General features: G+C 43.7%; 1 protein-coding gene and 1 long non-coding RNA gene across 2 annotated transcripts; one reads left to right on the forward strand and one right to left on the reverse strand.

The window, feature by feature from the left end:
* Nucleotides 1–2,368: 2,368 nt before the first annotated feature.
* On the reverse strand, nt 2,369–19,084 carry LOC110091607 (uncharacterized). Its single transcript, XM_020815780.3, has 5 exons — nt 17,133–19,084; nt 15,738–15,852; nt 8,738–8,811; nt 8,052–8,178; nt 2,369–6,243 (listed from the first exon to the last, which is right to left on the reverse strand). Exons 1-5 carry the CDS (start codon nt 17,550–17,552, stop codon nt 4,643–4,645), a joined length of 2,337 nt encoding a protein of 778 aa, XP_020671439.3. The 5' UTR covers nt 17,553–19,084; the 3' UTR covers nt 2,369–4,642.
* LOC144587479 (uncharacterized) lies at nt 8,811–14,780 on the forward strand. Its single transcript, XR_013542633.1, has 2 exons — nt 8,811–14,281; nt 14,402–14,780. It is a non-coding gene; the product is annotated as an uncharacterized LOC144587479 (long non-coding RNA).
* Nucleotides 19,085–20,826: the final 1,742 nt, after the last annotated feature.

Below are 20,826 nucleotides of genomic sequence, written 5' to 3' on the forward strand. Positions count from 1 at the left end.
AGAAGCAGCCAGATGCTGTTTCTTTCCTAGCTAGCCAATCCGTTATCTCGTAGCTAGGATACTACAGAGAAGGGCCTCTGAAGTCTAAACATTCCTGCAAAGAAAAGAAAACAACACCTGCAGTTTCATAGAAAGAAAGGAGGGTGACAGCACAAAGAGTGAAAAATGGAGGATTTCTGAGAGACAGAGAGCTACCATTTTACACAATGGATTTTTGAGAGCTTCTTTTCGCTTAATGGATTTTTAGAGCTACTCTTTGGACTATGGATTTTTGAAGGACTTTGGAATTCCAGAAATTCTTTAGGATGTAGTTTTTCATAGAGGATAGAGGGGAGGTGTTGCCTTTCCTAATTTTTCTTAGATTAGTGATTTTTATTGTGTTATTTTTCTAGCTGGAGTTTGTTAGGTTTCTAAAGGCTTTGATTTGGAAATGTTCCTGAATGTTATGCTTTGCAATAAACTGAATTCTTTTTAAATCTTTATTTTTCTAATAAAAACAATTATACTTAAGAACTTATGCTTGGTCTCTTGAACAGAACAACCTGCTACCATATTTAGGCCACGAACTATACTACCTTGAGTCCAATGTTTTCCTGAGTTCTGAGGGATCTTAATGACTTTTAAGACTCATGGTTACTTTTTGGTTTCTTAATGGTTTTCAATTGGGAATAGACTTGGGAAAAGAGTGTCAGTGGGACGGCCTGGATGGGAAAAAGGACTCATCTCATCCTAAATAGGAGTACACTGAACTCTGGAACCTCTCTATTCCAAGCCGTCTGATTCTTTTAGGAGAATGGACAAGCTGACACAGAAAAAGACCAGAGAGAAGAGAAGGAACCTTGAGGAGGAAGAAGGAGGAGATTAAAAGGAGGGGTTCTAGGAGGGGAGATGAGCATGTTGTAGAGTTTTGAATTTCTGGTTAAATTCCTCTATTCTGCTTAACAGAGCAGAATAGCTTCAAGGTTTCCAGGGGAAGGGAAGATCTTTGAACTGGAGAAGCTGTCTCCCTGGGAGTCCCAAAGGCCAAGACGGAACGACTACCCCGGGGAAGGCTTTCCCGTAAACCCACCTTTTAGGGCAAAAGAGAGGGGAGAGAGGAGAGGAGGGAACTGTGAAAACATAAAGAGGAGTAAGGTCTCATGCCTAAAATCCCCAAAGTTGGCACAATGCCTAGGAGAAAGCCCCCAAATGCCACACACCACAAAAGAGATGGAGGGGAGAAAGGACAATTGTACAGTACTTTGGGTCAGCCAAGGGCTACTGTAAGTCATCTATGTTGCCGCACGCAGGCAGCAATCCATGAAGGGGGAGCAGCAATCCATGAAGGGGGTGCATCCGTTACATGCCCTCAAATTGGAATGAACTTCTAGATAAGTGAGATATTTAAGAAGTGGCTTTACTAAAACTATCTCATAAACTATAGCTGAACAGGGATTCAAACTCATGTCTGAATCGCCATCCAGCATTCTAGCCACTGCAGCTCACCGAGCAGCTAATGGTTCAGTATGTGACGTACAGTTGTGTCCCGCTGGACTATTACCCCATTTAACGATGAATCTGCTTAACGTTGACTTTTTTGCAATCACTTTTACAATTGCAAAATGATGGTTTAAATGTTTTTTTTTTCGCTGTTCGATGATTGGTTCCCTGCTTCGGGAACCGATTTTCGCTTTACGATGATCAGCAAACAGCTGATCGTCGGGTTTCAAAATGGCCACCGGCTGAAGAAAATGGCCCCCCGCTGTTTTTAGGACTGATTTTTCACACTACAGGCACCAGAAAATGGCCACCGTATGGAGGATCTTCGCTGGACGAGCAGGTACTTAGCCCACTGGAACGCACTGAATGGTTTTCAATGCATTTCAATGGTTTTTTTTAAATTTCGTTTGACGACGTTTTCGCTCTACAGCAATTTTGCTGGAACGAATTAACGTTGTCAAGCGAGGCACCACTGTATCGAATGATTTGGTCTTGATGCGTAAGAGAGGCATTGCAAATGAATAGCCTGCTCTTGGAGAACAAGAAAACTTTGTAGGACTTTTTAATTTTTGTTTTTCACTTGGCTTCACACCCTTGTGTGCCGTTTTGGATTTTCCTTTGGGAGGGGAGGCGGCCTAGCAATGGAGACTGCCATAAGGGGCGTGTGAACTTCACCAGGGAAAGTTTCTGTGCTTTGCTGTTTTATTCTCCCTCTTCTTATGCTGTTGGAATTACCTACTTCTTGCAAGATTTGGAGAGACAGCAAAAAAAAATTTTAAGATACATTGCGCATAAAATGCTTCCAGTTGTAGGGGCAGGCAGAAGGACAGCTGCCAGTTAAAGGATGATCAGAAACCCAGACAGACAAGAATTCGACACAGCAACTAGCTTTTTTCCCCATTGCTCACAGTTTAATCATTTCAATTTGAGCCGGATTTCTGATGAACAAACTCAAGTGCCAAACGTTTCCAATCCCTTATAGCCCAGGAGACCTCAGCTCTGCATACAGACCGGATTTAAGGCACCACGAAGAAAGGGGAGTTCAGTGCATGTCAAAGGAGAAAACCATCATGCGACGGCAGCTTGATAACACAGGGCTCCTTCCCTGGGCACAATTTCAGGAAACAAAACATGTGCGAACATTTCTGAACAACCAACATAGCAGGAGAAGGAAACATGAAGGACCACAAGGGAGAAATCAATTTGATTTTTATGTCGCTGCATCATGGCATGATTGAATCTGCTGGTCTGCGCTTAGGATCCCACCCCATGCCCCCCCAGGACACGTCATGTGACACAGCGGCCTAACTCTGCAGAATATTGAAAACCATTCCTTCCGAACAGGCCCAGCTCTTCCTTTGGAGGAACAAAAGGCAACCCCCGGCAGCTTCACCCTATTCAACCTGGCATAGTGGTAGGGGCCAACCTGCTTTTTTTACTGCCTTCGATTCTTTTCCTTCTCCAGAAGCAGCTCGGATCAAGAGAGAATATCATACAAGTTGATCTTTGGCAACAGATAAAAAAAATAATGCTTTCCTGAGAGCGCTGGTTTTGTTCTAAGAGGGAGCCGTTTATGGATGGAGTGTATTCAATGGGATGGCTGGCATATTTTTAATTCATCACAGCAATAAAGGACATATTTTATGAATCCTAGGTTCATTTTATGAACAAGATCAGCATTTTGTTGTTGTTTAGTCGTTTAGTCGTGTCCGATTCTTCGTGACCCCATGGACCAGAGCATGCCAGGCCCTCCTGTCGTCCACTGCCTCCCAGAGTTGGGTCAGATTCATGTTCGTCGCTTCGCAGACACTGTCCAGCCATCTCATCCTCAGCATATAAAAGATCAGCATATAAAATTTAAATTAATAAATAAATCCCATTTTATTTAGCCCACCTGTCCCACCCACTGTGGCCGATCAGAGCCTTTCCTGAGAGCTTCGGCTTCTTTCTAAGGCTGAGTAACTTAATAAGGCGTATGCTATCATTATGACACTGGCTGACCAGCGTGTTTTGTTGTTGTTGTTGTTATTTATATTAATATAGGGCACATTTTGTGAATTCAGTTTATGAAGCTGAACAGAATATAAAATGTAAGTCTATATGGCCTGCCATCCTTTCCCCCACACTGGGCAGCCAGAAGCCTACCAACAAGACCACTCACGCGTAATAAAATATCGCCCGCGTTGCTCAGGCTTCCCAGCCACCCATACTCAAGAGTTTCAAGACAACTTGTTGAAAAACTTCCACAATGGACACAGTCTCTCTCTCTCTGAACATGTTTAGTTCAATCATCTGTACCTAGGGAGGTAAAAATGCTGAAATCGTGTTGTAATAAATCCTACTAGGGTAGGCCCATTGAATCAGCAGGGATTTGGTGACTCAACTCTGTAAGTTCAAATGGGACTACTCTAACAGCAACATACTGTACAAAAGTAGGTCACAACTAGAGTAGGCCCACTTGAATCCATGGATCTTTTGTAGGAGTTGACCCACCAAAGCCCCACTGATTCAATGGGCCTGTAGCTCAGTGCACTAAGATGAATTACTAGGCTAAGCAACAGGATTTCGGCCACTGCCTTGTTGTATTTAATTGTCTCTGACTGTGTTAAAAAGGGTGCTTTATCAATAGGGAATCAAAGAGTGGAGCTTAACTGTTGTGTTCGCTTGGGTGGGCATTACACAAAGGGTGCACTGGCGTGCCTGCTTTGAGTGAAGAGGAGGACCGCTAATCCTGCTTTTAGAGGGAATGGTTTCAACCATAGCTTTTCCCTTCAAACTAAAACTGTTTTTCCTTTACTTGTGACTCCCATGTTGGAAGGAAAGAAACCAGTCAAGACATTTCCCCTCTCCCTTTCTGGAACTGTTTCCCAACACTTGTAAAAAAAAATCTGAGGGACATATAGGAGGAACATCTGGAAAGGATGGACACGTGGAGTAACAAAATTAGTCGCTTCTTTTTTTAAGTTCATTGTGTTAGTCCCATCTATTGCTGCATCAACAACAACAAGTTGTGTTCTCCGCAGACTCACAAACACCACAGGCCTGCTTTGTCAAAGAAACTGTGAAAAACTGTGGGCTCCGTTGTGCGCAGAAAGGTTCTCTTTCCACCAGAAGCTTTTTCTGCACTCTGAACATTGATCTGGTTCCTCGTTTAACTGAGTTCTTAGATGATTACCAAGATTATCGGGGTGTCTGAAGCTCTTTCAACACTCTGAGCAATTATGTGATTTTTCTCCTTTACAGGTTCTCTGAAAGGAAGCAAAGCGACCTCTGAGGCATTTTCCACACACTGAGCGTTTATATAGTTTTTCTCTTGGCTGGGTATTGTGATGGGTAATACGGTTCCTGCTCTGTTTGAAGCTCTTTCCATTCTCTGAGCGTAGGTATGGTCCAGGGTGGGTTCTCCGATGGGCAGCAAAGCGCTCTCTCCGCTTGGAGAGGTTTCCACAGTCTGAGTATTTATACAGTTTCTCTCCTTTTCTGTTCTTGGGTATTTAAAAAGAGTATCCCACTGCCAGAAGCACCTTTCGCACCCAGATTTTATATATGGTTTCTCCCCTGCATGGGTTCTCTGATGTTTATTAAGGCCGCTCTTCTGCTTAAAGTTCTTTCCACAGTCAAAGCATTTATAGAGTTTCTCCTCCCTGTGGGTTCTCTGGTGGGTATTAAGGTTATCTCTCCGACTGAAACTCTTCTCACAGTCTGAGCACTTATAGGGTTTCTCTCCCGTGTGGATTCTTTGATGTTTAACAAACGTACTCTTGTCCTTAAAGCCCTTCCCACAGTCTGAACATTTATACGGCTTCTCTCCTGTGTGGGTTCTCTGATGGATAATAAGGTTACTGCCCCGGCTGAACCTTTTTCCACAAGCTGTGCATTTATATGGCTGCTCTTCTGCGTGGGTCCCACGATGCTTAGTAAGGGTGATGTGGCCCTTCAAAGTCTTCCCACACAATGCACTTTTATAGGGCTGCTCTCTGTGGGTTCTTTCATGTTTAGCAAGACTACTTTTCTCCCTGAACATCTTTCCGCACGCTAAGCACTTATATGGCTTCTCTTCAGTGTGGGTTCTCTGATGGGCAGCCAGGTTATCCCTTCGCTTGAAGCTCTTTTCACAGGCTGAGCACACATACGATTTCTCTTCTGTGTGTATTCTTTTATGTCCAATAAGGATACTACTGTAGCTGTAGCTCTTTCCACACTGTGAACATTCATATGGTTTCTCTCCCGTGTGGCTTCTTTGATGGGCCTCAAGATTACGCCTCCGTTTGTAGCTCTTGTCACATTGTGAGCATTTATAGGGTTTCTCTCCTCTGTGGGTTACCTGATGATTAGCAAAAGTACTTCTGTACCTGAAGGTCTTGCCACACTCTGGGCATTTATAGGGCTCCTCTCCTGTGTAAATATTCTCCTGGGCATTAAGGATTTCCCTCCAACTGCTGCTGTTTTCAGAGCTGAAGTACTTGTATGGTTTTATTCTGGTGTGGGTTTTTTCATGTATACTGAGATGCGCTCTCTGCTCAAAATCCTTTCCACAAACTGTGCAGTGAAACTGTTTCATCAGTCCTGCAGCTAAGCTAATCATGAATCTTTTACTTACACTTTTTGCCCGGGGAACAAATGGATTCCCTCCCTTTCTGAGGTGACACTTTTCTATTTGTGGGCCTATGTCTTGAGTAGTCTCACATTCCTCTCTCCACTGTTGTCTGTCTCCATTTTTTATTGTCTCTTGTTCTTCCTTCACGTCGTTTTTTCCCCCATCACCTGTAACACCAGAGAAATGTGAACCCAGAGGAAGACACTCTCAAATTAAATTAAAAACTCAATCAGAAGAAGGGAGAAAATTAAGCCAATGAGGGGAGTTGCCTGAAATATGAACAGGAATGGAAATAGGCAATTTTTTGTGCTTTAGGCCAACTGCACTGTCAGGTTGTGGTATGCAAAAACACACAAAAATTGTTATCAACGTTACAATTTTTTAAGAATAAAGAAATGAAAATCACAAGAAAAAAAAGATATGTCAAAGTATCTCTTTTCTACTACTTATATGCAATATATCTGGAACTGATTACTAAGTAGTATAGTAACCTTAATAAAAATATACCACAGAAGAGAGTTCAGCAAAATTATGCAACAAATCTTTGGAAATTTATGTATTTATTTATACAAAACTGTGCCCTCATATGGGGAGTACTGGTTTAAAACCCAATTTCTTATTCGGCACAGTGGCAAACTGTGCTAATTGGCAAGGTGCTGGTAATGTTTCTCGCCACTATATATCTTGTTAATTACCTACAATTTGCCACCATGAATTATAATATTTCACTTACTCCAGAGTAAAATCCTAATAGGTTTCTCGCCAATGTTGACAAATTTGAGCTCAATTAAGGTGGTACAACTAAATATTTGTTGAAAGGGAAGAACAGCTCTAGCTTTATCGATGTATGTTCTTTGAAAGAACCAATTCATCACCAATTACCAATAATTAAAGTGATTGAAAAGGCGATCAGAAGGCTAATCTTCTCATCTAAATGGGCAGTGAAAACCTTATTGGAAAATTATGCTGGTATCATGCAAATGGCATAACATTTGGAAGTGAACTGCCTGAAGTTAAGACATCACTCCAGTAGTTACACTGAATGTGTTATGCTTCTGGATGTAACTAGTAGGATTTGGCATCATATAATCAACTTACAGTAGGACTGAGGTATCTGTGGGGTATTGGTTCCAAGACCCCTGCGGCGATGCCAAAAAACATGGAAGTATCGAACGCTACACACTGTGTGGTCTCTGGCGCCCACTAGTGGCCAGTTGTGGAAAATACATTCTGGAGGGGATTTATAACACAGAAGTCCCCAACCCCTGGTCTGCAGCTTGGTGCTGGTCCACTGCCTGAGGCGGAGCAGGCCACGGAGACAGACCTCCAACCCCCACCCCTGCATGCACTCCCCCTAGACAACCCGTTTGCGCCTGTGTGCATGCACCTGCACCTACATGAGCTCTCCCCCACCCCTTTGCACATGCACATGAGTACCTCCTGAGCACAGTGCCACCCTTTGTGCACATGCATGACCATGCGTGCACCTGAGCATCACCCTTTGGGCATGTACACGAGTGCCCCCTACTCCTTTGCGCATGCACATGAGTGCCCCCTGCTCCTTTGTGCATACACACAAGCTCATGCTCCCATGCATGACAGTGCTCCTTTGTGCATGCGCACAAGTGCAGAGGGCTGCCCCACCTTCCCCAGCCCATCCGCGGGGCTAAAAAGGTTGGGGACCGCTGTGTATAAAGTATTTCCAGGCAACGGATACTGATCCCGCGAACAGGGATGTGTGTCTTATTGTAAGAGTATTTTATCTTCTGTATGCCTCAAGACACAGATTTAATCCCCAGGATTGCTACCTCTAGACCAATAAGGGGAATCACAGCCATTCGTACCTCAAGGATCTGCCACAATGGGTCTCCAGATGTTCTTGGACTAAAACTCTCAGAAACCTTCACAACTAGCTGGTGGTAGGTTGGGAACCACTAATCTATCAGCAAGAGTGCAAAGCAGAGTAGAACCTTACCCAGAGAGATCAGCATCCCATAATTCTCCTCCATGACTTCTCTGTGGAGAACCTTCTGGCCTGGATCCATCAGGGCCCACTCCTCCTCTGTGAAACACACGGCCACGTCTTCAAACGTTGTCATATCCTGAAATAAGAAAAAAGATATCAGTTACTGCTCACAAGATCATTTGTTGGTTGGTTTATCTAATGCCCAGCTAACCGAAGGCCAATCTGGGTTGTTCATAACATGAAACATACACTTGAGCAGAAATACAGAGAGTTCTTTCGGCGTTTAAACTACCAACTACCAGACCCTGATGTTGGGAAAGTGTGAGGGCAAGAGGAGAAGGGGACGACAGAGGACGAGATGGTTGGACAGTGTCATCGAAGTGACCAACATGAATTTGACCAAACTCCAGGAGGCAGTGGAAGAGAGGAGGGCCTGGTGTGCTCTGGTTCATGGGGTGACGAAGAATCGGACACGACTTACGGACTAAACAACAACAATGATTGCAAGGAAGTGCACTTCCCTCACATTCTACTTAGGAGTTTCCCAAAGTCATCTAGTTGGACCCTGAGGGAAGCAGGCTTCTGGACAACATGAGCCTTGGTCTGAACAAGCAGGATAATAATGATGGTGATGATTTTGGACTAAGGACATCCAAAGGACCTCGGAGGTCTCTCCGTCTTCATCTTTTTCCTACCTGGTCTGTCTTCGTTGCAGTCCTTTCTGCTACTACAGGAGGTCCTGAACATGGACTTAGGCTCCTTTCGTCACCTGTGAGGGGGAGAAAAGCACTGGATTAAAAACTTATCGACGGAGGAGTCCTTGATAAATCCCTCCATGGACTGAAATCTTTGTCACCACGGACTCTTACAGAAAGAAAGAAAAAATAATACAGCGATAGGGATACTGCCTGTGAGGAGGAGAATAGAGAGACCACTAAGAGTGAGCCGTCCCCTCAGGTAATTGAGGTAGAATCAGAAAAACCAAAGGAACATGAGACAAAAAGACAAGCAGAAGGGGTAGAGGAAAGTCGCGAGACGAAAGTAGAAAGAGCTCGAGAGGAAGGAGCGCGCGCGAAAGAAAGGCAGTTGAGTCCGTTAGAGAGACCAGAGGGAGGAGACAGGAGACCGGTTCATGGTGAAAGGGAGAAGAAGCCAGTAGAAAGACCTGAGGTGTTAAAAGAAAGAGAGAAGATAGATGTATTCTTAACAACCGAAGAAGGAAGCGTTTCTAAAGAGACGGAGAAAGTGTCTGTCTTTAGGGAGAGCGAATCCGGGAAAACAGAGAGAGATGTCCAAGTCTTTTCAGTTCCAGTTAAAAGACACTCAGTGAATCTAACAAGTGAAGAGGAAGAAAACCGAGCTAGCAGCAAGATAAGACCCATCGTCCCTGGTTTGAGTCCGGAGGAATGGAAGGTGCTGGTGTACCCGATGAAACAAGGTCCAGCACGTCTGGTACATCATATCCCACCAGAAGTAGAGGAAAGAGTCCAGAGAGAGGGAGATTGGGCCCGCCACCCTTGTTGCGGGACCCTGTGTGCAGTACGAAACAACTTCATGAGGCAACCGACGGAGGAGGAGGAAAAAGCAAGAATTTACTATTGAAAGATTTGAATGAAGAAAAATCCATGTTATGGTTTGGGGGAAGTTCTCCTCCCCAGTTATCAGTTCAAAGTTCTGTTGTTTGTAACCAAGAAGAAGAAATGAACCCAATAGTGAACCCAATTGTTAATAAAAATACTTTAATTTTCAATTCTGACTCCTCTTTTGTCTCCCCGGGAAGAATTACTCCTCAAGGTAATAGAGAACCCACTCACATTGGCGCCCAACCCGGGGCAGTTGATAACAATAAAACCGACGAAGATTGGGGAGTCAAACAAACCATCGCAAAACAAGAAAGAATGATAAACTTATTGGTAGAACAACAGAACTTAATATTATCTCAGTTGGCTAAAAGTAATGAGAAAAAAGACACCAAAGAAGACCCCGCAAGTAAAAATTCATGGGTGGCTGGTCCCGCTCCAATAAGGCTACAAAAAATGACCAGCGAAGACGACCCTGAAGCTTATCTAAATACCTTCGAGAGAGTAGCATTGGCAGCAGGATGGCCCGAGGAGCAATGGTCCCTGATTTTAACTCCCTGTTTAACTGGTAGTTTGCAAGAAATAATAGATACCTTACCTCCCTCAGAAGCTCTGCGATACGACAAGGTAAAATCCAATATACTGCAAACTCTTAACTTAACGGAAGAAGCTTATAGGAAGAAATTCCGCGGTTTAAAATGGAAAACAGGTCTTCATCCCCGCACTCTAGTACAGAAAATGAAAGCTAACTTAATACGCTGGATCAGACCCGAAGAAAAGAGCAAAGAACAGATATTGGAGGAAATGGTCATGGAACAGTTAATCACAACATTGCATGCAAATATGAGGGCTTGGGTACAAAGAAATCACCCACGTGACCTGGAAGCAGCTATCCGATTGGTGGAAGACTTTTGCAATGCCGAGGAGAGCTCGCGCGAGAATAATTGGGCTTACAATGAGAAGACGAAGGGGAGAGAAAAGATGGCGTCGGAAAGCAACGTGGGATCTTCTCTGCGCTCGGCCAAAGACGGAAAGCCAGAAACAAGCAAACCCGGAGGCTCTAAGCATAGAGTAATGGAGGCTTATCCAAGCTGGAAAGAGCCTAGAGAGTTCAAAGGAGCTTGTTTCCGTTGCGGGGCCGAGGGCCATCAAAAAAAAAATTGCCCAGGAGTGGACTGTTCCTGGATACAGGATTGGAGCCAGGTGACTGAGGAAAAGAGGGATCAAAAGGCTGGATGGGAAGTAGTGGCTCGTGTAAATGGGGAAACTAAATTGGCTCTAATTGACTCTGGGAGTAGGAGGACTTTGGTTCGGAACATACAAGAATTTAATGGGAAGGGGGAGGTGGTAATTAGATGTATACATGGTGATGTTAAAACTTACGATACTACTATGGCGACTGTTGAAGTTAATAATGTAAAAAAGACTATAGAAGTTGGTATTGTACCTGGGTTAACTAGAGAAATGTTGTTGGGCAGAGATTGGGTGGAAATGAAAGAATTGTTAACTGCTAAAGAGGTACTGCAAGGAGAATGTGATGATTTAAATATGAATGAAATGTTGGAGAATGCATCGAGGGAGACTACAAGGTTATGGCAACAAGATGATGAAACCTTATATAAATGTATAGAGAAAGCTAAGCCAGAAGGAACGATATCTAAGGGTGAAGGGGGATTTGAATTGTGTGATGGTTTATTGTATAGAATTTCTATTGATGGGGCAAAACAACTGGTGGTTCCTAAGAAATGGAGAGAGAATGTTTTAAAGTTATCTCATGATGTGCCTATGGCAGGACATTTATCTGTTCAAAAAATGGGGGCTAGAATTTTGCAGAGGTTTTGGTGGCCTAATATATGGGCAGAAATTGAAACATTTTGCAAGACATGTAAACAATGCCAAATGACTCAACCAAAGCCTAAGCCTGGAGCTGGTTTAATTCCTATGCCTTTAGTTGATACACCCTTCGAACGCATCGGATTAGATATTGTTGGACCGTTAACTAAGTCAAATGGGGGTTATAATTATATATTAGTATTGGTAGATTATGCCACCAGATATCCTGAGGCAATTCCCTTGAGATCTACATCTGCTAAAATTTTAGCTAAGGAATTGATGCAAATTTTTTCTCGGCTAGGATTTCCAAAAGAAGTGATTACGGACCAAGGCACTAATTTTATGAGCTTGACTTTTAGAGAAATGTGGAGATTATTAGGAGTAAAACCTTTAAGAACCACTGTACATCATCCGCAAACTAATGGACTCGTGGAGAGGTTTAACAAAACTTTGAAAGGGATGTTAAGAAAATTAGTTATGGATAAACCTAGGAATTGGCATTTATTAGTTGCCCCTTTGATGTTTGCTATTAGGGAGGTGCCCCAAGCTTCTACAGGGTTTTCTCCATTTGAGTTATTATATGGTAGAAACCCTCGTGGAATTCTAGATTTAGTAAAAGAAAGTTGGGAGTTTGGGAGAGATAATTCTCAATTACAAATTAAGCAAATTATTGAGATGAGAGAACATTTAAATCACGTTGCTAAGGAAGCAAAGGAACAGTTAAAAAGAGTGCAAAAAGAGCAGAAGTACAGATATGACAAAGAAGTGAAAGAAAGGAATTTCCAGGTAGGAGATAAGGTGCTATTGTTATTACCAATTGAACAATCTAAATTGTTTGCAAAATGGCAAGGACCATATGAGGTTATAAAAAAGGTAAATGAAACTAATTATGAAATAGCTACCCCAGATAAACAGAAAAAATATGGAATATACCATGTTAATCTTTTAAAGGAATGGAAAGAAAGGGAGATTCTTTTAGGAGATGTAGAGGAAGATAAATTTGGACCAGATATTGAAACTTGTAAGTCCCCTGAAGAAGAGTTAATATTAGAAGATAACTTAAATGAGTTACAGAAGGGAGAGAGTAGGAGATTAGAGCAAAATTTTAAAGATGTATTTTGTAATAAACCAGGGTCTACTAGTGTAGGAGAACATTGCATTAATACTGAGCCGGGAAAGATAGTAAGAACTGGAGGAAGGAATTGGCCATATCATCTCAAAGGGAAAATTAATAAAGAAGTGGATGAAATGCTACATTTAGGAGTAATCGAACCCTCGTACAGTCCTTGGAGAAGTTATCCAGTCATGGTACCTAAAGCTGATGGTAGTGTAAGATTATGTATTGACTTTAGGAAATTGAATGAAATTTCTAAATTCGATGCTTACCCCATGCCAAAAATAGATGACCTATTAGAAAAGATAGGGGGCGCTACTATATTAAGTTCTCTAGATCTGGTAAAAGGTTACTGGCAGATTCCGTTAAGGACAGAAGATAAAGAAAAAACAGCTTTTGTTACACCAAAAGGCCTTTATCAATTTTTAAAAATGCCATTCGGTTTACATGGAGCAGCGGCAACTTTCCAAAGAGTTATGGATAGAGTACTAGAACCAGTAAAAGAATTCGCCGCTGCTTACATAGATGACATTTTAATATATAGTAGGAATTTTAAGGAACATTTAATACATTTAGAAAAGGTGTTAAAAGAATTAAGGAAGGCAAATTTAAGAGTTAGTCCGTCAAAATGTAAGATAGCACGAACAGGTATAAAATATTTAGGATTTTTGATTGAAGATGGGAAAATTAGACCTGTTCCAGAGAAAGTTGACAAAATAACGAAGTGGACAATTCCTAAGAATAAAAAGGAAGTACAACAATTCCTCGGTTTAGCTGGATATTACAGACAATTTATACCAAATTATTCAGAGATAACTGCCCCTTTGACTGATTTGACTAAGAAAAGGAAAAATAAAAATATAGTTTGGGGAAGTATGGAACAAAAAGCTTTTGAAAAGGTAAAAGAGATATTGAGTGGATTGCCTCATAGATATGCCCCAGATTTTCAGAAACCGTTTATAGTACAAACAGACGCTTCGAATAGAGGTATAGGAGCTGTTTTGTCTCAGAATGAAGGAGGAAAGGAATACCCTGTTATGTATATTAGTAGGAAGTTAAATGATAGAGAAAGAAAATATGCCACAATTGAAAAAGAAGCGCTAGCTGTAAAATGGGCTATTCAATCGTTTCGGTATTATTTACTAGGAGCTCCTTTCATACTGATGACAGACCATGCTCCATTGCAATGGTTAAATAAGATGAAGGATTCTAATGCTAGATTAACGCGATGGTACTTGTCACTACAGCCGTTTTCTTTCCAAGTTCAGTATAGGAAAGGGAAGAATCATATTAACGCAGATTATTTTTCTCGGCAGGAAGCGGAAGAAAATGTAGAGGCCGAGAGGACGGCACACTCAAGGGAGGGGGCGTGTGAGGAGGAGACTAGAGAGACCACTAAGAGTGAGCCGTCCCCTCAGGTAATTGAGGTAGAATCAGAAAAACCAAAGGAACATGAGACAAAAAGACAAGCAGAAGGGGTAGAGGAAAGTCGCGAGACGAAAGTAGAAAGAGCTCGAGAGGAAGGAGCGCGCGCGAAAGAAAGGCAGTTGAGTCCGTTAGAGAGACCAGAGGGAGGAGACAGGAGACCGGTTCATGGTGAAAGGGAGAAGAAGCCAGTAGAAAGACCTGAGGTGTTAAAAGAAAGAGAGAAGATAGATGTATTCTTAACAACCGAAGAAGGAAGCGTTTCTAAAGAGACGGAGAAAGTGTCTGTCTTTAGGGAGAGCGAATCCGGGAAAACAGAGAGAGATGTCCAAGTCTTTTCAGTTCCAGTTAAAAGACACTCAGTGAATCTAACAAGTGAAGAGGAAGAAAACCGAGCTAGCAGCAAGATAAGACCCATCATCCCTGGTTTGAGTCCGGAGGAATGGAAGGTGCTGGTGTACCCGATGAAACAAGGTCCAGCACGTCTGGTACATCATATCCCACCAGAAGTAGAGGAAAGAGTCCAGAGAGAGGGAGATTGGGCCCGCCACCCTTGTTGCGGGACCCTGTGTGCAGTACGAAACAACTTCATGAGGCAACCGACGGAGGAGGAGGAAAAAGCAAGAATTTACTATTGAAAGATTTGAATGAAGAAAAATCCATGTTATGGTTTGGGGGAAGTTCTCCTCCCCAGTTATCAGTTCAAAGTTCTGTTGTTTGTAACCAAGAAGAAGAAATGAACCCAATAGTGAACCCAATTGTTAATAAAAATACTTTAATTTTCAATTCTGACTCCTCTTTTGTCTCCCCGGGAAGAATTACTCCTCAAGGTAATAGAGAACCCACTCACACTGCCATTTTATTTATTTGACATATTCATCATCCATATTACCCATATTAATCACACTGTAGAGGACATAAAATTGTTCCTCGTTTTCCCAAAGGATGCGGCTTTGTAGAATCGTGAGGGAGTGGATCCAGACTGAACAACTGGAACACATGTACAGTTGTGCCCTGCTTTACGACTGCCCCGTATTATGGCAAAACCACATTACGACGTTTTTGCGATTGCTTTTGCAATCGCAAAACGATGGTCTGAATAGGAGGTTTTTCGCTTTGTGATGATCAGTTCCCTGCTTCGGGAACCGATTTTTCGCAAAACGACAATTTTCCTCCAGCTGATCAGCGGTTTCAAAATGGCCACCAGGTAAATAAAATGGCCCCCCGCTGTTTTCTGGGACAGATTCCTCACTCTACAGGCACCGAAAATGGCCGCCCTATGGAGGATCTTCGCTGGACGGTAAGTTTCCAGCCCACTGGAATGCATTGCAGGGGTTTCAATGGGCTTTTTATTTTCGCATTACGGCGTTTTTATTCTACAGCAATTTCGCTGGAACAAATTAACGTCGTAATGCTAGGCACCACTGTATTGACTAGAAGACTACTGTAGGTCGGCACTGAACCCAACTAAAGACCTTTGGGGTATTGGGCTTCCCTTCCTGGATGGCCTGGAACAAGTGAACGATGGCCAGTTACTTGGGAGCCATTTATGGCGGCGCCAGTCCGCGCGACACCAAGAAGTTCAACTCTTGAAACCAGAAACTCCGCGGGGGAAAGCGTTTGCTCCCAAAACAAGTGGGTCATAAGAGGAGGTCAGGAGGCTCAGGCGGGGCCCACAATTCACGTCGCATGCGGGCATTCAAAAGCAGGGCCAGGCGGAATAGAGACTTTGCTAGTTCTCACCTGGGATGGTGACACCTCCGTCACTCTCCAGTTTGATCCAAGTCAACTCTCTCTTCTGTTGAGTATCCAGTGGAGCAGATGATCCACCGGTTACTTTGCTTGGCACCACCGTCCTCTGAAAGAAGGATAAGGATAGGAGATGAGGAGAGGGGCAACGGGGAAAGGAAGGGAAGCTTCAGGACATGGGCCGATTCACTGAAAGAAATGCACATTTCTGCTTATTTGCTTCCAAGACTAATTCAAGGTGCAGGTTATTCCCTTTCAATCCTTCAAAGCATTGGGACATGCAGGAGTAACTTTCCCCCTACAGTACAAGGATTAACTACTTCCCTCCTTAGAATAAAGTCAGCAAGAGATGTGCATTTTAACAATGTTTAAAGAAGAAGGCCTTTTCTGTGCAATCAGTCTCACCCTATAGATTTTGTGGCACACTGGTAACACTGCAGTACTGCAGTCAAGACTCTGCTCATGACCCGAGTTCGATCCCAACAGGAGCTCAGGAAGTTGCCTCGAGGTTGACTCTGCTTTCCATCCTTCTGAGGTTGGTAAATTGAGTACCAAGCTTCCCGGAAGGGGGGAGCAATATGTAGAGTGCTTTAAGCACTATGGGGAAGTATATAAGCAGCATCCTTTGCTTCGATTTCCTTTGGATGTGGGCCTGTGATGTCACTGTCTTTAAAGCATCACATCATCACATGAATAAATAAAATAAGACAGGGGAGAAACCACACAAGCCAGAAGCTCTTTGAAAGTTCCATAATTATCAGAGGACTCTGGGTAGCTAAAAATGTTATTCTTGTACAGTGGTGCCTTGCTAGATGATGATAATCCGTTCCGCTGAAATGGCTGTTTAGCGAAATCATTGTTTAGCGAAAAGCATTTCCCGATTGGAATGCATTGAAACCTGTTTAATGCGTTCCAATGGGGAAGAATAATCGTCTAGCGAAGATCGGCCATAGGAAAGCTGCTTTGCGAACCACCAATCAGCTGTTTAAACAGCTGTCTTGCAAAGCTTAGATCGCAAAAACACCCGTTGTGTGAGTGCAGAGGGAGCTGTCAAAATCGTTGTCTGGCGAAAATCGGTTTGCGAAGCAGGGGCCAAACATTGTCCAGCAAAATTCCCCCATAGGAATCACTGTTTTGCGAATCGCTATAGTGATCGCAAAAAGTCAATGTCTAGCAAAAAAAACCCTGTCATGTGGGGTAACTGTCTAGCAAGGCGCCACTGTACTTTTGGAAGGTTAAGATTATACCTCTGACTCTATCTTCTATATGATCTATCATTTTCTATAAAAGTTCATGGAAGCCTCATCTGGAAAGCTGCCGGAGATATTTTGACCATATTTCCTGCCCCTTGGAATTCTCAATGTGAAAGGCAGTGAAAAAGACTCTCACCTGTTCTACTTCCCAGTTCTTCTTCTCCTCTGCCTGGCTCAGGAGGAAGCCTTCAGACAAGGCCACCGCTTGGGAAGTGGTCTCGGCTCCACATTCTCTCATCCAGCATCTCATCTCTGGGGGAAGGATGGCCAGGAATTGCTCCAGGATCACCAGGTCCAGGATCTGAGTCTTGGTGTGGCTCTCCGGCTTCAGCCACTGGTGGCAAAGTTGGTGGAGTTGGCTGCAAACCTCCCGGGGGCCTTTGCCATCCTGGTAGGAAAACCTTCTGAAGCGCTGGCGCAGGACCTCCGAAGAATGAGTGTCTACGCCCAGATGATTCCACCCGGTGATTTCCCAGACAGCTCCACTGCTCCCGAGCTCAGAGGCAAGAAGACGCCCCGTTTCTGCTTCAAAACGAGCCAATTCAAGCTCTTGCATTTTTGATCCATGCAGCAGCTCGGCTTTCAGCTCTCCAAGGAAGACCCTTTCCGCCTGCCGGTTTGTTTCTTGAGCAAAACCAGCAGCAATGATTGCACCGGATAAGAGCCACTGCTATGCCAGCCACAAGCTCTTCTCACGTTTTCCTATAAGAAAGATATAGGTACTCAAAACAAGACAGTGTATATCCATGTGCAACCTAACAATGTCCCTTCTGATAGCCATCTTCTACCCTTCCATTCATTTCCCCGTTTCTGCCAGAACCCCACTTCCTTCCTTTACCTCCAGAGGTATAAAACTGATTTTTGATACATTTACATCACAGAAATAGATCAACTACTGAAGGGAAGGTATGAATCCTGCAAAACGCATAATGGGACAGCTACCTCAGCTTTGAAGCCATCTTTCCCTTATGGTAACTACAGAGCAAGCAGTCGTGAAATTATTTTCATTCCTCCAGCCTCTTCTCTTTGTTCTCTCCCAGTGTAAACTGGACCGGGATGGGCTTTTCTGATTCGCTGGGAACATTGTTTAGTTCTGTCCCATAAATTGGTTTCCAAGCCTTTCTGGTGACACTTTTTATATCGGTTTTTAATGAGTCAGTTTCCACTAATCAGTGAACAAGGTTTATTGCTTAAAACCACAGGCCATCACTATATACCAACTGCAACACAAAAACTATATGGCACCAACATCGCATATTTACAAATCAATATAAGATGACATAGCTTCCCTCCTTTGTTAAGACTTTTGATGCTTGGCACAGACCTTTTTTGCTGCCAAAGCAAATTTTGCTACTTGATAGGCAATCCAACATCTAACATTTGTCATGGAGGCAATTCTGACTTTATAAGAGGGCTTGCAAAAGAGAATTGACTTTTCTCTTTTCCTTTCTAAGAAGACCTAAAGTTGAGTCTGTGTTAAAATCTAACCACACACTGTCCCTAGAGGAGCCCCATTGGTGGGTTCTGCAGACCCATCATCCTCATTAAATCTCTAGGGGGGAAATACAGCAAGATGCAGCTTGAAGATCCCTCCCTTCTCCTTTGTGGTTTTCCTCCCCGAGTCTGTCTGAAACTTCAATTCCGTTTTGTACTTGGCCTAACGCAGGTTAAGTCCTTGTTTCCACCATGAAAATATTTAACTGGGGTTGGAAGCAGTTTAACTCACTTCTTGAACCCAATCCTACTTATCTGGGGAGGAAAAAAAATCAGTAGGGTGGCTTGAATTATTGAGTTATTGTTATTGGTTTAGCGATACTAAGGATATGGATCTGGTTTTTTTCTGACAGCCAAGGTAGTTTCCCCGACTTCTCTCCCACCCCTGCGCCCCTTAGCTTTGCATAAAATAGAATTAAAAGAAAAAAATGAAATTCTCGATGGAGTTTCTCGGGGGTGGGGGTGGGGGGAAGGATTAGAGTCTCCTGATGGGGAGATCCCAGGCTCACTCGGTCTTTATGGCAGGTTCAGCTCCCCACTCCTCCTCCTCCCCCTTTCCCGCCTTGCCTTTCCCTCCCGCGCCCCGCCCCGCTTTTCCCTTCTCTTTCTCCCCCTCGTGCTAACCAGACCCCTTTTGCGGGGAAGACAAGGAACACGGAAGCAACGGCGACCGCCCCTGCTGGCGGAACGGGAAAACGCCAGGCTCTGCTGAGCGGGGGGGAGGAAGTGAATGTTGCACCCATAGGGTTTCATGCCGCTCTAGGAATCGAAGCGCCCTCCCTTTAACCCTTCCAGTGGGCGCCTTGTCACCCTAGCGGAGCCGGAAGGCTGCGTTGGCCCCAAAAAACTTGGCCAATGGATCTGACCAAAATGGCTTTGAATCAGGCACGGAAGGAACTTTTGTAATGGGAAGCTAACTTGAAACTTGGTAACAAATATCCACGTTCCTTCGTCTCCAAGAAGTAACTAGTTGCACGGAACTGCACTTCTTGGTAATGGTTCCGACCCCGTTGTTTGCTTTTTGCTCCCCACCTAAACTGTGGAGTGAGTGACTGAATGAATGAATGAGTTTCCTGTCATACACGTGTGTAAGAATGCAAGTGCTTGCTTGCCTGCCTTACAAATCACAACCACATGTAACTAGTTATAGTATACTGTGGATGTAACTGAGTTACATTTTTAAACCATTGTAACTACTAGTAGTTGAGTGACAGTGGATCCAAAACCTTTTTAAGCCACAGAGCATAGTCACTAGTTCTACCCCAAAGGTAAGCCCTGCTGGCTGAACAAAATATATTAGATTTCTCAGCACCTCCAGCTACCCTTGCCAAAAGATCAGATCTGAAAGATCAGATTTAAAAATGTATTTTTGGTATTGATTTTATTAACCCTTTCTGGCTGCGGAGCCTGAGGTTGAAAGCTTGCTTTTCCTACTGGGCCTACTTGGCAGGGGCTACTGGGTTTGATGATCCTGCTAGGTCCCTTCCAGCTCTGCAGTTCCAATATGTACAGTGGTGCCTCGCTAGACGATGATAAACCGTTCCACTGAAAGCGCTGTTTAGCGAAATCATTGTCTAGCGAAAAGCATTTCCCTATTGGAATACATTGAAACCTGTTTAATGCATTCCAATGAGGAAGAATTGTCGTTGTCTAGCAAAGATCGACCATAGGAAAGCCGCTTTGCGAACCGCCTATCAGCTGTTTAAATCGCTGTCTTGCTAAGCTTAGGTCCCGAAAACACCTGTTTTGCGAGTGCAGAGGGAGCTGTCAAAATCGTCATCTAGTGAAAATCGTTTTGCGAAGCAGGGACCAAACATTATCCAGCGAAAATCTCCCATAGGAATCACTGTTTTGCGAATCACTATAGCAATCGCAAAAAGTCAATGTCTAGCAAAAAAACTGTCAAGCGAGGTAACTGTCTAGCGAGGCACCACTGTACAGTGGTGCCTCGCATAACGAGCGCACCGTTTAACAACGAATCTGCATATCGATGTGGATTTTGCGATCACAAATGCAATTGCATACCGATGGCCTCTATGGCCAAAAATCGCTTTGTGACATTTTTCGCATAGTGATGTTGGGGGAACAGCTGATCAGCGGTTCCAAAATGGCCGCCGGGTAAAGAAAATGGCCGCGCGCAGCGTTTTCTTGCCCTGCCCTCACTTACAGAGGGTGCAAAAATGGCAGCGGATGGAGAAACTTCGCTGAACGGTGAGTCTGGGCCCCATTGGAACGCAAAGGAAGTTTAATGCGTTCCAATGGGTTTTTCTGTTCCGTTTAGCGATGTTTCGCCATAGCGACGGTTAATCCGGAACGGATTAACCTCGTTATGCGGG

The sequence above is a fragment of the Pogona vitticeps genome, chromosome 2 (genome assembly GCF_051106095.1).
Source record: "Pogona vitticeps strain Pit_001003342236 chromosome 2, PviZW2.1, whole genome shotgun sequence".
NCBI classification, from domain to species: Eukaryota; Metazoa; Chordata; class Lepidosauria; order Squamata; family Agamidae; genus Pogona; species Pogona vitticeps.

Bases quoted from the DNA above. Each gene is read 5' to 3' on its own strand.
- LOC110091607 (XM_020815780.3), bottom strand. From the start codon at position 17,552: ATGCAAGAGCTTGAATTGGCTCGTTTTGAAGCAGAAACGGGGCGTCTT. The intron at 8,812-15,737 runs GTGAGAACTAGC...TCCCCCTCACAG, and splicing joins CGGAGGTGTCACCATCCCAG to GTGACGAAAGGAGCCTAAGT. The intron at 8,179-8,737 runs GTAGGAAAAAGA...TTCTTATTTCAG, and splicing joins CTGCAACGAAGACAGACCAG to GATATGACAACGTTTGAAGA.